Source organism: Carcharhinus amblyrhynchos, chromosome X (assembly GCF_965287045.1).
Source record: "Carcharhinus amblyrhynchos chromosome X, sCarAmb.v2.hapA, whole genome shotgun sequence".
Lineage (NCBI taxonomy): Eukaryota > Metazoa > Chordata > Chondrichthyes > Carcharhiniformes > Carcharhinidae > Carcharhinus > Carcharhinus amblyrhynchos.
In genome coordinates, this window is record NC_137359.1 from 17,206,267 (window position 1) to 17,224,394 (window position 18,128).

At 43.9% G+C, this 18,128-nt stretch overlaps 1 protein-coding gene and 1 non-coding gene across 4 annotated transcripts in view; one reads left to right on the plus strand and one right to left on the minus strand.

Moving 5' to 3' along the window:
• Positions 1-18,128, minus strand: part of LOC145361838 (E3 ubiquitin-protein ligase NRDP1) — a 97,073-nt gene that overhangs the window by 31,586 nt on the left and 47,359 nt on the right. The window contains exons 1-6 of one of the 3 annotated variants that reach the window (XM_080217790.1): positions 15,757-15,889; positions 10,772-10,912; positions 6,146-6,299; positions 3,531-3,645; positions 2,669-2,731; positions 1,879-1,980 (exon numbers count right to left, since the gene is read on the minus strand). In XM_080217790.1, the coding sequence (XP_080073916.1) occupies positions 1,879-1,980; positions 2,669-2,731; positions 3,531-3,645; positions 6,146-6,299; positions 10,772-10,856 (519 nt within the window). In that variant the 5' untranslated portion in view covers positions 10,857-10,912; positions 15,757-15,889. Of the gene's footprint in view, positions 1-1,878; positions 1,981-2,668; positions 2,732-3,530; positions 3,646-6,145; positions 6,300-10,771; positions 10,913-15,385; positions 15,442-15,756; positions 15,890-18,128 lie in introns of those variants that run through there. The other 2 variants (XM_080217789.1, XM_080217788.1) reach the window with 2 other exon arrangements.
• On the plus strand, positions 15,911-15,992 carry trnas-cga (transfer RNA serine (anticodon CGA)). Its single transcript has one exon. It is a non-coding gene; the product is annotated as a tRNA-Ser (tRNA).

Below are 18,128 nucleotides of genomic sequence, written 5' to 3' on the forward strand. Positions count from 1 at the left end.
TGGAAAATGAAAATGAGCATAAACAAAATTTCACTCAAAAAGCAAACTCAAGAAATACAACATAATCAAGATGTTGTAATGGTTAAGAGAACTTGTTTGCCAAGTTACATGGTCTTTTTTTTTAAAAAAAAAGCCATTTCTATCTCTCTCTGTGTAACATGGAAGTATTGGCCAAGAAACAAAAAAAATGCTGGAAACAGCTGCTCAGACAGGATCTGTGAACGGGGTTAAAGTTTCAGGTCGAGGTGACCTTTCATCAGGATCATTCACATTTTTCTTTTGTATTGTAGTAATGGCCTTGAAGCTTGTCACTTGCCTTTACACTCAGCCTCAGTATAAAGAACATGCTGCATGCCCCAGTAAGTAAGTTCACAGAGTACTGCACTGAGGCATACAGGAAAGTTTGATGCTAGAAGCATTTTGTGTCCAATCCTGTGCACCACACTTTGGTAAAAAGTCTGTGTTTACGCCAGTCCAACGCCGGCATACCCACATCATCACCACACTTTGGGACAGATGTGAAGACATCAGAGAGACTGCAGAACAAATTACACAAATTGTCCCAAGAATGAGTGACTTCAGTTACATGGATAGATTGGAGAAGCAGGGGTTGCTCTCCTTTAAGAGAGGGCTGAGAGGAGATTTGATGGAGGCGTTCAAAATCATGATGGCCTGGACAGTGTAAATAGGGAGAAACCACCCCCACTGGCAGAAAGGGTCAAGAGCCAGGGGACATTGATTTATGGTGACTTGCAAAAGGACAGAAAGGCAACAGGAGGAAAAAAGTTTTTTTTTAAAACACAGTGAGCAGTTAAGATCTGCACTACACTGTCCAAGAGTGTGGTGGACACAGATACATCAGGGATTTCAAAGGGAAATGATTACTTGGAAGTGAAAAAAATTGTAGGTTGCAGAGAAAAGCACTAGGGAATGCGACCAGTTGAGTTGGTGCTGGAGAAAACTGGCACAAACATGATGGACCAAATGACCTCCTTTTGTGTCTAACATTCTATAAAGAATAGCCACTTGAGTGAGGTGACTGGTTCCAGCACACGGAACCAAACTCCAATGATTGCAGAAGAAGGAAAATAATTTATTGAGGGTTTTATTCTTGATGAGGGAACCTTTCAACAGTTTTATCATTGACGAAGAGTTAATTTACTCAAAAAAGGGTTTAGTATTGATTTTACAGCTTGTGACTAAACAAGGTACAGAGCAGATAGACCAGCAAGTCTCTGAAATTTCAGTGATGTGGATAGCATAATTCCCACTTTAATCGGATCTTGGGTTTGCAGACTTAATACAATTGAGGAATTTTCAATAAAACAAACGAGAGACTAGTTTCATCTCTCAATCTGAGGAGAAACCCGTCATATTTCATCCGTCTCCCCAAAAGTATTGAAAAGTACCGTACAGTATGGTGCACTGTAGCTTTCAGCTGAGGTTTGTTACTGCCATTTGCAATGCTTCCAATATACACCAAAGTCACATCAGTCATAGATCTGTGCTACTTTTAATCATTTTCCTGACCTAACCAAGAATCCAGAAATGTGACATTTCATGCAAAAACAGCAACTGCACGATGATGCAGATTAGGTAGATAATGGAAAGTGAAAAATTACATGATCATATGAATATCATAGAGAATTCCATAGGTTCACGACCCTTTGATTAAAGAAATTCTTCTTCATTTCCATCCTAATTGGTCTAGCCCTTACCCTGAGACTGTGTCCTCTGGGTTCTAGGTTCCCCAGCCAGGGAAAACATCCTCCCTGCGTCAAGTCTGTCCAGCCCTGTTACAATTTTTCAATCAAATCTCCCCTCATCCTTCTAAACTCTAGTGAATACAGGCCCAGTCGGACCAATCTCTCCTCATACCTTCTCCTCCTCAGGATCATGGGGTACATGTAGAACATTTCGAACCAGCAATAGCATCCTTTCAATTAATAGATTATCCTCCTCCTGCCTCTGCTCCCAGTCCTGTTACAGAAACATCATGTGTTAAGTGGGAGAGAAAAGAACCTCATAACCATGTGCGCAGTTCTTGTGATGAGCATTTATTGACAGCAGATAAGCACTTCAATCATATCCTCAATGGATGTCCACATGTAGTTTCCAGCAGGAGAACAGTAATCAGCAGCAGAAACCTGTGTCCGGGGTGGCGCAGTGGGTTAGCACTGCTGCCTCACAGCGCCAGGGACCCGGGTTTGATTCCCGATTTGGGTCACTGTCTGTATGGAGTCTGCACATTCTCCCCGTGTCTGTGTGGGTTTCCTCCAGGTACTCCAGTTTCCTCCCAGTCTGAAAAACGTGCTGGTTAGGGCGGATTGGCCATGCTAAATTCTCCCTCAGTGTAACCCGAACTGGCGCCAGAGTGTGGTGACTCATAGTAACTTCACTGCAATGTTAATGTCAGCCTACTTGTGACAAATAAATAAACCATATTCCTCTCTGTCCTCCCTAGCCCAGGGAAGGTTGAGGCCAAGTGAAGGAACTGGAATGCTGTACTGCCTGTGATCACCACTCCGCACCAACACTGCCCGAAATCACCAAACTCCGCACCAACCCGAAACAAAACCTGTGTACGGCTGAGGAGCACAGCGGCTGCTGTTTTTACCCACCGAGTTGTCCCAGGTCAGTTTTTCTTTTTAAATAAAGTTTCACTTACCAGCTGCAGGAGATGATAAAGTTTTTCACTGAGCACTCCAAACACCTTTTCATCTGCAAACGCCTACAACATAAATACAATAGTTTAATTACACTCGACATTCAGATTGCTTCCAAAATAAAATGCATTAGGTACAAATTAGCAATCATTCTAGGTTTCAATACTAAATAATCCTACTGGAAGCCACTGCATTTCTCAACAAAATGACCTTTTAGTTTCTGATGGGTTAGGTATCTCCCCAACCAATCAGGTGCCCCAGCTCTTTAGGTCACTCTGGCTGATGGTTTGTTGACCGAGTGTTACTCAAGGTAAGCATACATCAGGGCCACTTCCTCCTATATATTGTATTCCATTACAGCCTTTTGACGCTTCCAAAAACGAAAATGATCGTTTCCCATGAGGTAAGGAGATTTGAAACATTCATCTGTTGGATTATAGAATCAAAGAATCCTATAGTGCAAAAGGAGGCCATTCAGTCCATCAAATCTGCATCAACTACAATCTTACATGGGCCCTATCCCCATAACCCCATGCATTTACCCTACCTATTCCCCCGATACTAAAGGGGCAATTTAGCACGGCCAATCCGCCCGAACCTACACATCTTTGGACTGCGGGAGGAAACCAGAGCACCCGGAGGAAACCCACACAGACACGGGGAGAACGTGCAAACTCCACACAGACAGTGACCCAAGCCGGGAATTGAACCCGGGTCCCTGGCGCTGTGAGGCAGCAGTGCTAACCCACTGTGCCTCTGTGCTGCCTCAGACGTGGCTGACAATTAAGCAGTTGACTGGAGTCTCAGGTTCAGACATAAACTCCAAGAGAAGGTTGGCCTTTTCTCCTTTCTTTATGTACTTGCCTCTTTGTACCGCTGCAGATATGTAACCGCTTGCATAAAGTGATGTCTGGAGGTAGGGTTATCAGGAACCTTCCCAAAACACAGAAGTGCTGGCTGTGTTAGATTTACCAACAATCTAGAAACAAAGCACAGGAGGAAAACACCAGACATTACGCAGTGTTACAAATGAAAAAAACAATTATTCAAATTAGTATATTAGCTCTCCACTCAAAACTCCTCTGTCAGTGTTGGAAGCTTTTAACATTCATCGTGTCCACATCTGACACATATTCCATCACCTTTTCCATAGGATTTTCCTGTTCATGTGAGAGTTCTGGGTGCTGCAGCTCCATGTTCTGGCCACCAGAGGGAATTCTAGACCTTCAAATTCCTCTGGCAGCCATTTTAGTAAAGGTGAACACACTAAAACAAAGCCTCAGGGTTTCGATTATGGCCTGGACTTTCATGGCTTCCAAAAATTATGGCAAAAATCCCAGAAATGGTCAAAATTCCTAAGTGCTAAACCCGGCATTTCAAATCTTCACAGGGGTGAGACTGGAATCGGGCCAGGGTCCACATATGCAGAACTGTGGAGGCAGCTAGCCACATCAACCTCCAGCTGTGTCCACTGAAATGGGATTTTGGAAGAACAGGAGTGCGGAATCCAGAGTGTGGAGATTAGAACAGGTAAGAGGAGATTTCTATGGATCATCAGAAGGTAAGCTATCACATTGAATAAGGTCCCGGGACACTTTTGGGACAAGTAAGACACCCTTTGCAATTGTTAAATGTAACATGATTATGCACATTCTACATGTAAACTCACCGGAATTGGCAAAGTGTAAAAAAGATGTCCAGCTGTCCAGAAGATGTTAAAGAACTCTCCAGCCATCAAATCTATCTGGGAAGCGTCCAATCTGTCAAGCAACTGTCCAAGGATACTAGCTGAGTTGGCATTGGTGGTGGTGGGGGAGCATGGGTTGGCACAAAGCTAACATGGAATATAGGGCAATGGGGTTGGATAGAGGGGTTTTAAATTTGCATTGGGATGTGAAGGACCATGGGAGGTGCATAAATGGGCACTAAGTTGGCATAGGTGTGTGTGAGCCATGGGTCTGCATAGGTTGGCATGAATTGGGCATAGGAAGTGTGTGTTGGGGTGTGCTGGAGGCATGCTTTTTATTTTATTATTTAAAACACAGAGGCAGCCTTGTACCCAGCTTACCAGCAGGCCCAACACCTGCAGATTCATTTCGCAATCGTCCACCCAGACTCCTGCTTCAGCTCCCCACCTGACCTGCGAGACGCTACCTTTAAAGGTTGTGTTTGCCAAGCTGGCAGAATCTGCACTCCCAACCCAGGGATGAAAATCTTGGCACAGGAGTTCAATAAACTTGTCATGGCTCCAGTTAAAACCTGACACTGGCTCTTTTCCCTTTCGTCACTGCGTATAAAACAGCTTGTCTGACAATTTCTCAGAACCTCAAGCAAAAAGCATAGTGATTGGACAGCCGAGCAGCAACCCACCAGAAAACAATCCCAATTTCAAAAAAGACAAAAATGCAACAGTGAAAGGAACAGCCAAGAATGGAATATTGATTCTCGATGACTTTACATGCACCCACCTAATCGCAGCCAATGGATATACAGGTCATGTGGAGATGCCGGTGTTGGACTGGGGTAAACACAGTAAGAAGTCTCACAACACCAGGCTAAAGTCCAACAGGTTTATTTGGTAGTAAACCCACAAGCTTTCGGGGTTTGCCCCTTCGTCAGGTGAGTCAGTCACCTGACGAAGGGGCAAACCCCAAAAGCTAGTGGGTTTACTATCAAATAACCCTGTTGGACTTTAGCCTAGTGTTGTGAGACTTCTTACTGTGTATACAGCTCATACACAGTGGATCTTTGCCTGTTCTAATGGCCTCGTGGTATCATTGCTAGACTATTAATCCAGAAACTCAGCTAATGTTCTGGGGAACCGGGTTTGAATCCAAATTCCAGAAGATGGAATTTGAATTCAACAAAAAAATCTGGAATTTGAATTCAACAAAAAAATCTGGAATTAAGAATCTACTGATGACCATGATTGTCAGAAAAACCCATCTGGATCACTAATGTCCTTTAGGGAAGGAAATCTGCCGTCCTTAACTGGTCTGGCTTACATGCAACTCCAGACCCACAGCAGTGTGGTTGACATGAAATGGCCTAGTGAACCACTCAGTTGTATCAATCGCTGCTGCAGCGATTCAAGAAGGCAGCTCACCACCATCTTTGAGGACAATAAATGCTGGCCAGCCAGCGACACCCATGCCCCATGAATTAATAGAAGTCTTAGCCCACCTCCCTTTCTCCTCAAGCGTTTCCTTCTCCTTTAAGCAACTCTTTTTCTCCCTGTGGATTTCTCTAGCCTTGCTTGGAAACATTCATCACTAGAACCTGACCCAGAAAAAACCTTGGAGGAGCCTTGGATATATTACCTCCCTGACAACAGATCACCTACTTCAGACAAACCAGGAGCTGATTGACTGCTTTAGTTTGAGACATCACCTAATGCAGAGATTACAGCCCTTTTCCAGATAGGGAGCATTCTGCAAAAATACTCCAAGCAGCAAAACTCATTCAAATTGGATTCGTACCTGATAACTGCTTCATAGAGTGCCTTCTCCTGAGGGTACTGTGCGATAATGGGTAGCAAGTCATTCTGTAGAATCTGCGCAGCTCCTAGCTGCTGCCGAATGTCTCTCGTCTCATCTTCATGTCTTAGGTACCGGATTAGGTCCTTGATGCTCTCTGAGAAACAAAAAATAATTCCATTCACAACATTTATGTTTAAAAACAAGTGTCACTTTGAATTTTCTCCACTCTTTCCCTGAAGCCATCAGCTCTTGTGGGGGCACTGGCTGCTCTCAAGCATGAGCCAAGAATAAGGGCTGGCTGGCTATGTTACCACGTAACCAAACCTGATACTGTTCCTGTCCAACTGCCACATGTGCACTTTCCAGAAAGAATCCTGACACAGTGAAAGGAAAGAAATTGCAGGGCCATGGGAAAGAGCAGTGGGATTAATTGGGTAGATTGTTCAAAGAGCTAGCACAGCCATGATGGGCTAAATAGCTTCCTTCGGTGTTGTATGGCTGGATCGAATCTGTCCAAACCTCTACTGTATTGCAGATATGTTCTTGTTCATGGGACATGGCTGGAACAGAACTGAGTTTGTCTGTGTAATAAACCCTGCTTTCTTGAAGTAATTCACAGAAGGAAGCATTTTCAGTTGCTCCTCAATGGGACAAGTGTGCGTTTCGAAATCTAGGATAGAGTCCTGACATCACCGGGACAAGATTCAAGTTGCACATTAACAGGAATGACCTCAGAGAGGTCTCTAATCTTACAAAAAGGCCTAGCAGGGTAAAGATGATGTTTCCACACTGGGAGACCAAATCTAGGGGCCAAAAATACAAGATAGTTATTAATAAATCCAATTGGGGAAATTCAGGAGAAACGTCTTTATCCAGAGTGGTGAGAATGTGGTACTCGCTCCCACAAGGATAGTTAAAGTGAATAGCGTCAATACATTTGAAAGGAAGCTGGATAAAGATGAGGGAGCAAAGAATAGAAAGATACGGCGATGGGGGTGGAATGAGAGGAGGTTTATGTGGAGCAGAAATACTGGCAGGGAGCAGATGGACTGAATGGCCAATTTCTGTATTAGAAATTATATTTTATTTTCTGGTAACAACACTTCACAGAATGATTATGGCGCAGGAGACCATTCAGGCCATTCTGTCTGCAACGGCTCTCCAAAAGAGCATCATGACTTTGTGCCACTCCCCTACTTTTTCCCCCCATGTCCCTGCACATTGTTTCTATTCAAATAATCATCTAATGCCCTCTTGAAAGCCTCGTTTGAACCTGTCTCCACCACACTTCCAGGCTGGGCATCCCAGACCCCAAATCACTTGCTGTGTGAAAAACTTTTTTCTTCCATTACATTTGCTTTAGTAAATCACTTTAAATCTGTGCCCTCTTGTTCTTGATCCTTTTATAAGCAGAAACGGTTTCTCCCTGTTTACTCTGTCCAGGCCCCTCATGATTTTGAGCATCTCTATCAAATCTTCTTAGCCTTCTTTTCTCCAAGGAGAACAGTCCCAACCTCTCCACAGAGCTGAGGTTTCTCATCCCTGGAACCATTCTTTTGACCTCTTCTGCGCTCTCTCCGACGGGTTCACATCCTTCCTCTAGTGTGGTGCCCAGAACTGAGCACAGTACTCCAGCTGAGGTCTAACTATTGTCTCATAAGCTCAGCATAGTCTCCTTGCTCTTGTACTCTATGCCCCTATTAATAAGGATGATTTGGAGGTGCCAGCGTCGGACTGGGGTAAGCACAGTATGAAGTCTATTAGTATTAATAAAGCCCAGAATACAATATGTTTTATTTGGTCTCCCAGTGTGGAAACATCATCTTTACCCTGCTAGGCCTTTTTGTAAGATTAGAGACCTCTCTGAGGTCATTCCTGTTAATGTACATCAATGTGCAACTTGAATCTTGTCCCGGTGATGTCAGGACTCTCATCTATTCTAGACTTCAAATTGCACAACACTTGTCCCATTGAGGAGCATCTGAAAATGCTTCCTTCTGTGAATTACTTCAACAAAGCAGGGTTTATTACACAGACAAATTCAACAAGCATGTCCCATGAACAAGAACATATCTGCAATACAGTAGAGGTTTGAGCAGATTCGATCCAGCCATACAACACTGAAGGAAGCTATTTAGCCCATCACAGCTGTGCTAGCTCTTTGAACTGCTTTCTCCACCTTCAATGAGCTACACACATTTACACCCAGGTCCCTCTTCTCCCACATCTGCTTAAGAATTCTATCCCTTATTTTGTATTGTCTCTCTGTGTTCTTCCGACCAAAATGCATCACCGAACGCTTCTCCGCGTTGAACTTCACCTGCCATCTACCTGCCACTCCACCAACTTGTCATGTCCTTTAGAGGTTTTACACTGCCCTCTTCACAGTTACAGTACTTACAAGTTTTATACCATTCACAAACTTTGAAATTGTCCCCTGCGCACCATGATCTAGATCACTAATATACATCAGGAAAAGCAAGGGTCCCAATACCAACCCTTGCGGAACTCCACCACTAACCTTCCTCCAGCCTGAAAAGTTTCCATTGATCATTACTCTCTGCTTCCTATTATTCAGCCAATTTTGTATCCATTTTTCTACTGTCCCTTTCATTCCATGAGTTATAAGTTTTCTCCCAGGTACATTGTGTGGCACTATATCGAATGCCTATGTACAACACATCAAGAGCATTACCCTTATCAGTGCTTTTTGTTACCTCCTCAAAAATCTCCAGCAACTTAAACATGATTTTCCCTTTAGAAATCCATGCTGGCTCTTCCTAATCGACCACATTTTTCCAGGTGACCACTACTTCTTTCCCAAATAATCGTTTTGAGAATCTATCGTGTACAAGGTTGCAGACCAAATGCTGGAAAATGGGATTAGAATAGATAGGTGCTTGATAGTCAATGCAGACACGATGGGTCAAAGAACCTCTTTCTGTGCTGTAAAGCTTTATGACTCTAAACTTCCCCACCACTGAAGTCAAACTGACTGCTCTATAATTGCTGGACTTAACCTTACAAACATTTTTGAACAAGGGCACAATGTCTGCACTTCTCTAGTCCTCTGGCACCTCCTGAGTTTAGGGAAGACTAAAAGATTATGGCCAGTGCCTCTGTAATTCCCACAATCACCTCCTTCGGTATTGTTGGGTGCATCTCGGTGCCTTGTCCGCTTTAAGTACTGACAATCTACCCAACACTTTCTCCAAATCAATTCTGAACACTTCTAGCGACAGAATTTCCTCCTTTGTTACCATGACCTGGACAGCATCCACCCTCTTTGGTAAAGGCTGATGCAAAGTTTACATTTAATACTTCAGCCACACTTCCTGCCTCCATGTGTAAATTACCTTTTCCTAATGGGCCCTACTCCTCTTATCGCCCATTTACTATTTATATGTCCAGACAAGACTTTGGGATTCCCTTTTATGTTGCCTGCCAGTCTTTTCTCACAATCCCTCTACATTTTTCTAATATGTTTTTATCATCGCCCCATTGAACATTCTGAATTTCTCTTGGTTCACAATTGTATTTTCTACCTGACATCTGTCATAAGCAAACTTTCTTCTTTATCTTCATTTCTGTTTCCTTTTTCATCCAGGGAGCTCTGGATTTGTTTGCCCTACCTTTTCCATTTTGAGGGAATATACCTTGATTGTGTCTGAACCATTTCATTTTGAAGGTAGCCTATTGTACAGTTACAGTTTTTCCCAGCCACCTTTGGTTCCAGTCTATCCAGCCCAGCAAAATTCTTGCCCCTTTGAAGTGAGCTCTCTCCCACTAATTCTTCTTACTCTTGATTGCCTATTGTGCTTTTCTACTGCCATCATAAATCTTACAATGATCACTGTCTCCTGAATGTTCCCTCATTGACACTTGACATACCTGGCCCACCTCACTTCCAAGAACCAGGTCCAACAGTGCATCCTTTCATGTTGGACTGGATACATATTGCTGTAGAAAACTACAGCGGTTATATCACAATCTTTAGGCTGGATGCAATTTTGCATCAATATAAAATGTAGGGCTGCAAATATCCACTTTGACAATCAACATGCCAAGTAAAAGGAATAACACTTATCTACATAATCAACACAGCAAATAGCCAAAGTTCAGATGATTACAAACCACTGGTGCTTTGCTACAATGGGCTTTGTTCAATCATCTGCACCTTCTTTATGATAAAGGTAGCTTTGTACATATATCATGATTACTATTTTACAACTCCATCAATACAGATCTGGTGACTACCAGATACTGGAGACTGACATGGAATGCAGTAATCATGGTGTATGCATTTTTTAAAAATTGCTTATTAAAATGTTCCACACACTTGAATCCTGTTTTTTTTAAAATTCATATTACTCAGTAAATCAGTGGCCATAATTGAAGGAAGGTTCAGTTTTAAAAGCTCAAAACTAAACAGAATAATGGAAAAGTGAGATTTCAGCTTATGAAAATAATGATAGCACAATTGGCAAAAGCAGCAATGCATTTGATGGGTTGATGGATAATGACTGCCAGCAAAACACAGCAAAATCTGTCAATCGTGTTCCAATTTTGACGTAACCAGCACAACATTTAAGTTATGACTGGAAGTTTGGGTCTGAATTGACTTACCTAAACAATCAGGCTCTTTGTGGTAGTTGTCTCCTTCCAGGTATCCCAAGGCACTGCATGTTGCTAACAGTTCACAGTTCATCATGTTTTGGCCCACACAGTGCACTCCTTAAAGCAGCAGAGACATAGGACAGAAGCAACCTGGAACAACAAAGAATAAAAGGGGGAGAGATAAGGGTGAGATTCCACCAGCTATATGAGGGTCAGCATGGAAGAATCACAGAATTGTTGAAGTGCAGGAGACCTATCTAAAGAAACATTGTAAAAAAACGTAATGAAGAAGGGAACAGAAAAATGAAACAGATCTGTGCACAGAGGACAAAATGTGCCCTGTTCCCAGGAGGAGTCAATTACTAGGGGAACACAGGTTTAAGGTGCAAGGGGCAAGGTTTAAAGGAGGTGTACGAGGCAGATTTTTTTTTTACATGGAGGGTGGTGGGTGAATGGGACTTGTTGCTGGGGGAGATAGTGGAAGCAGATACGGTATTAACTTTTAAGGGGCGTCTGGACAAATACATCAATAGGGTGGGAATAGAGGAATATGGTCCCCAGAAGGATATGGGGTTTTAAGTCGGGCTGCATGGTCAGTGCAGGCTTGGAGGGCTGGTTCCTGTGCTGTAATTTTCTTTGTTCTACCAATGCAAATCTCAAGGGTCATTGACCTTAAACAGCAAGTCTCTCTCTCTCCACAGATACAGCTGCTGAATATTTCCAGCATTTTCAGTTTTATTTCTGATTTTATGTTAATAGCAAAAAATGGTCATGGTGGAATGAATTCCTGGTCTCAAGCATACAGGTCTGGGAAAGAGAAATAGATATAGTCTTGTCACCCTTGACCTCTTTCTGGAGTCACAGAGGTTTGTTGTTCATCCATCATCATCGATGAGGACCTTGACACCATCAGTCATTTTGAGGCTGGTTGCAGTGTGTCCGAAGATGACTGATCAGGGCCAATTCGGGCATGGAATGTCCTGGCACATACTGGACAGACTTGTGTAGACACTCGTTGTTGCGCTGGTGGCTCTGGACTTGCACAGCTTGCACTTAAGTTGTGCTTCGGCAATGCACCTTGCTTCGTGAGCTTGACAGCCTTTGTGGATGAGGCAGTGCCAGGTAGGGCGGTTTTGTGCCAGTGTTTCCCAGGTGGTCGTGTCAATGGCAAGTGGCTTCAGGGAGGCTTTGAGTGCGTCTTTGAAACGTTTCTTCTGCCCTCCATGTGAGCGTCTTCCAGCAGAGAGTTCCCTGAAAAGGAACTGCTTGGGTGTGTGCTCGTCTGGCATACGGATGACGTGACCTGCCCACCGGGTCTGCGCTCTCATCAGCAGTGTGTGGACTGATGGTAGACTTGCTCTAGAGAGAACTTCAGTATCTGGTACTTTGTCTTGCCATCGGATGCATAATATTCTGCAAAGACAAGTCATGTGGAAATGATTGAGCTGTCTTGCATGCCTTCGATACACAGTCCACGTTTCACAGGCATTACAGGAGGGTAGTGAGTACCACGGCGCTGTAGACCTTCAGTTTTGTTGCTGGGCTGATTCCTCAACGTTCCCATACAGTGGAGCGCAGTCTACCAAAAGCAGAACTTGCCATTGCTATTCTGCAGTTAACTTCTGTATCAAGAGTCACTGCTTGGGAGAGGGTGCTGCCAAGATAAGTGAACTGGTCCACTGCCTGTAGTTTCTGCCCTTTAATTGTGATTATGGGTTCTGTGTACGGTGCATGAGGAGCAGGCTGGTGCGTGACTTCGGTCTTTTTAATGTTGATGGTGAGTCCAAAGTTGTCACAAGCCATGGAAAATTTGTCCATACTGACTTGCATGTCTAAGCCAGCATACAGGGCGCAGTCATCGGCAAAGAGGAAATCTCTCAGAACAGTCTCTTTCACTTTGGTAATAGCTTGAAGTCTCCTCAGGTTGAAGAACTTCCCATCCACTCTGTACTTGAGGTTGATTCCAGCAACACTGTCCTGGAAGGCATCATTCAGCATGGCAGTAAACATCATGCTGAACAGTGTGGGTATGAGCACACAGCCCTGTTTGATGCCACTGGTGACTGGGAATGCCTCAGTACTCTGGCCATCATGGAACCGGCGTACCATCTGAATGAATTTGGTGGGGGCAGCCAAACTTTGACATGATCCTCCACAGGCCTTGTCGGGTTTCAGTATCGAAGGCTTTCGCAAGGTCAACAAAGGTTGTGTGGAGCTCACGATTCTGCTCCTGACACTTCTCCTGAAGTTGGCGCGCAGCAAAAATCATGTCAGTCATCCCGCGACCTTTGCGAAACCACACTGTGACTCTGGAAGCAGGCCCAGCTCCAGATGAATGACCAGACGATTTAGCAGGACTCTTGCGAGGGTTTTTCCTGTGATGGAGAGCAGTGAGATTCCTCGGTGGTTGTCACGTACTTTCCAATTGCCCTTCTTCTTGTAGAGGTGTATGATAGAAGCATCTTTAAGTTCCTGAGGAATGGATCCTTGCTTCCAAAAGGACTGGAACAACTGGGTGAGCTTCTCAATAAGTACAGGACCAGCAGCTTTATAGATCTCTGCGGGCATGGCATCTGCCCCTGGGGCTTTGCCACTGGATAGCTGGCTGACAGCTTTCCTGACTTCGGTTACTACTGGTTTACAGCATGGAAACAGGCCCTTCGGCCCAACTTGTCCATGTTGCCCCTTTTTTTTAAACCCCTAAGCTAATCCCAATTGCCCACATTTGGCCCATATCTCTCTATACCTATCTTATCCATGTAACTATCTACATGCTTTTAAAAAGACTAAATTTGTACCCACCTCCACTACTACCCCCAGCAGCTTGCTCCAGACACTCATCACCTTCCACGCGAACAAATTGCCCCTCTGGATCCTTTTGTATCTCTCCCCTCTCACCTTAAACCTATGCCCTCTAGTCCTAGACTCCCCCACCTCTGGGGAAAGACATTGACTGTCCACATTATCCATACCTCTCACCATCCTACAGACCTCCATCAGGTCACCCCTCAGCCTCCAGAGCAGGACTTGTGGAACTCACCTACTGCATTCTTGAGGAGAGGGACAGGTACAAATACTGGGGCATTCCCCATCCAAATGAAAAGCAATTGCAATTCCGGAACAACCTATGATGTGTCTCTATCTTCAGTGTCTTCCACTCACCTTCCAACCAGTAAAACAATTATCAGCAGTACTTATATAAGTACAGTAACAAAAGGCAATAGGCCCAGTCTCCCCTGACACTGAGGCCAACTGTAAAACTGTCTAAAATTAGATTAGATTAGGAATTGAACCTGGGACCATTTAATGCTACACCCACTAGGTCTTCAAGAGGACTTCTCACGAGCAAATTTAACAGAAAACCCTCGTGCTTTATCTTATCATCTACCACCCATCACTTGTGTCGATCGAGGAACGTTGGTAATACAAACTTTAATAACCACAGGGACACCTGACCAGTTGTGCTTTGCCATCCACTGTAAAATGGATGGGGCAGGGTTTACAATGAATGAGTGCAATTTTATACAGAGGATGTCACTGACAGCACTCATATCACTGATAGCACTCTCTGATACAAAGCAGGGGGAACCAATGGCATTGGAGACCTACATATTTCTGGGGCCTGTAAATGGGTGTTGAGTCAGCACCAAAATCCAAAATTTGTGGAAGCAGATTTGAATTATCCATCAGGTAAGAATTAGAAACAGGGAGAAACTTAAAACGTGCCAGTGGTAGTTCGGGAGGTTGCACTTAAAATATAGAAGTGCCTTTGGACCTACGTGACACCTCTCCCAAACATCTGCAAGCCAGAATGTCAGCTGATCTTTGTAAACCAACACAGTTTAAAACCCTCATTATTAGAATACCTGTTTGGATTTTAAAAAACTCATGCACACTTAAAATATGTAAAGATGCAATAAAATGAGAGGCATTGCTTCAAAAAGGTAGATGGATTGGCTATACTAAATTGTCCCTTAGTGTCCCAAAGATGTGTAGGTTAGGGTGGATTGGCCATGCTAAATTGTCCCTTAGTGTCCCAAAGATGTGTAGGTTAGGGTGGATTGGCCATGCTAAATTGTCCCTTAGTGTCCAAAGATGTGCAGGTTAGGGGGATTGGCTGTGCTAAATTGTCCCTTAGTGTCAGGGTAAATAAAAGAGTGGTTATGGGGCTAGGGTCTGGGATTGTCGTTGATGCAGACTTGATGGGCCGAATAGCACTGTAGGGATTCTATGAGAAAGGGAATTTGGGACCAGAGACTTGAACGTAAAGCAATCTAGAGGAACTTTTAGTTCAAGTGCAAGACTTTTGAATGGACCTATCTCGCATTAAGTTGATCTTTCTCTACACCCTATCTGTAACTGTAACACTACGTTCTGCACCCCCTCCTTCCCTTCTCCCCTATGTACTCTATGAACAGCATGGTTTGTCTGTACAGTGCACAAGAAACAATACTTTTCACTGTATCCCAATACATGTGACAATAATAAATCAAATCAAGAATCTTTCTGAACAAGTTTGAAAGTGACAATGCTGATGGTTTGGAGAGGATGGGCCAATCGGCCTTGCACGCTGTCAATGGGAGGAAAAAACTTTAAGCTTTTAAGCAAAGTTTGTAAACCCACCTTAGCGTTCCTAGTTTCATTTCCGGATGGGTGAAATATTTGGATTTTTGTAACACTGTTTCTGCAGCCAGCGCGCCACCAAATCCCGCCAAAGCCGGAGCCATCGAACCACCCGGGAAGGGGGGGAACAGGCCGGAGGATGAAACCAAACATTAACCAAAAACAAGCCAGCACCGAAATACTGCAGCATTCTGCACTATAATATCATATATCTCTACCCCGTACTAAATTTCAGCCCGACTCACAAACCAGTGCGGTAAACATATAACATCTCTCAGCAACACCCCCCCCCGCCCTCTCCGGCATTAAAACAATCCAATCCGAGCCGCTGCCCAAAATTCATTTTTTCGGTAAAGATACCGGATTTTTACCCAGTCGCTAATCGTGTGAGAAGTAAACCATTTTTTTAAAAAAATCATTCTTAGCCGGGACTGGAGAGTGATCCTCTCGCCCAATGAAGCCACTCGGCGATTCCGGGCCCGCTGCAATCTTACATTCAAACCGCTCTCGGCTGTTTTACTAGGAGTCACGGTGGCCGAGTGGTTAAGGCGTTGGACTCGAAATCCAATGGGGTCTCCCCGCACAGGTTCGAATCCTGTTCGTGACGATGACGTTTTTTTTACTTTTGAAATTAACATATAATCCATCTTATAGTAAGATTCACAAGTCAACAATAATGAACCGCTCCCAAGATTCCCAAAATTGGGAGCAGTTCAATATTGTTCGCTTTTCACACAGTCTTACATACAGAGATTATTAAGTGCAAACTAAAAATCTCAATTCATGCTCACAAAGATGTGTAGGTTAGGGGGATTGGGAAGGCAAATGGGATGCTGGCCTTCATAGCGAGGGGGATTGAATATAAAAGTAGGGAGGCCTTGCTGCAGCTGTATAGGGCATTGGTGAGGCTGCAGCTGGAATACTGTGTGCAGTTTTGGGCGCCGCACCTGCGCAAGGATATTTTGGCCCTGGAGGGAGTGCAGAGGAGGTTTACTAGGCTGATACCGGAGTTGAGGGGGTTGAGCTATGAGGAGAGGCTGAATAAACTAGGCTTGTACTCGTTAGAGTTTAGAAGAATGAGGGGAGATCTCATTGAGACGTATAAGATGATGAATGGGATGGATAGGATAGAGGTGGAGAGACTCTTCCCGCTCAAAAAAGACAGTAGGACTAGGGGGCACAGCCTCAAGATAAAGGGGAGGCGGTTTAGAACGGAGTTGAGGAGGAACTTCTTCACTCAAAGGGTGGTGAATCTCTGGAATTCTCTGCCCGTTGAAGTGGTGGAGGCTGCCTCGCTAAATATTTTTAAGAAGCGGGTTGATGGGTTCTTGATAAGAGAGGGGATTAAGGGTTATGGGGAGAGGGCGGGAAAGTGGAACTGAGCCACAACAGATCAGCCATGATCTTATTGAATGGCGGGGCAGGCTCGAAGGGCTAGATGGCCTACTCCTGCTCCTATTTCTTATGTTCTTAAATTGCCCCTTAGTGTCCAAAGATGTGTAGGTTAGGGTGGATTGGCCATGCTAAATTGCCCCTTAGTGTCCAAAGATGTGTAGGTTAGGGTGGATTGGCCATGCTAAATTGTCCCTTAGTGTCCAAAGATGTGTAGGTTAGGGTGGATTGGCCGTGCTAAATTGTCCCTTAGTGTCCAAAGATGTGTAGGTTAGGGTGGATTGGCCATGCTAAATTGCCCCTTAGTGTCCAAAGATGTGCAGGTTAGGGGGATTGGCCATGCTAAATTGTCCCTTAGTGTCCAAAGATGTGTAGGTTAGGGTGGATTGGCCGTGCTAAATTGTCCCTTAGTGTCCAAAGATGTATAGGTTAGGGGGATTGATCATGATAAATGTGTGGGGTTACAGGGGCTAGGGCAGGAGGGTGGGCTGCCCTGTCAGAGTCAGTACAGACTCAATGGACCAAATGGCATTCTCCTGCATTGTAGGGATTCTATGATACTTTGTAAAACCTTCTGAATATATCAGCTAAACATCAATTTGAGCAATGGAAATAAGCTTATTATCCATAACATTAAAAATCATAAAATCTGTTCACAATCGACAAACATTATGAACAAAAAACCAGCTTGAAATGCTTAATTAATTCTTGCATGAAGAGTTCACATTCATTTCCCTGATTGTTGCGCATTGTGTTCATAATATTGTGTTTATGTCATACCCCAAACAGGTTCAGAGAGGAAACAGTTCCTGCATCATCATGTGATGTCCCTGCCCCCCCCCCCCCGCCCCATCCCTCCCTCCCCATCCCCATACACACACATACACAAAATATGAGAAACATTCACAGAACTAATTGTCACAACAGGTAGGAGCAGAATCACCTATCATTGTTTTTTTTTCCTGCATTTTACATCAAAATGTACAGAAGTTACGACACAAACATGGACCATTTGACCCTCATTGGTTTGGGTCAACATTAAACTATGCACGAGGAAATCACATTTATGTGACATTTCCACATCCTTTCAACTCTTTGTCCTTTATGACCTATCCAATATAATCTCAAATGTTGGCATAATTTCTGCGTCAATCCTGGAAATGAGTTCCTCTGCCCTCTATTCAGATTCTCTTCAGTTTGGAGTTTAATTTAGATAAATGTGAGATGATGCATTTTGGTAGATCGAATTGGGGCAGGACGTACTCAGTTAATGGTAGGACATTAGGGAGGGTTATAGAGCAAAGAGATCTAGGAGTATAGGTTCATAGTTCCTTGAAAGTGGAGTCACAGG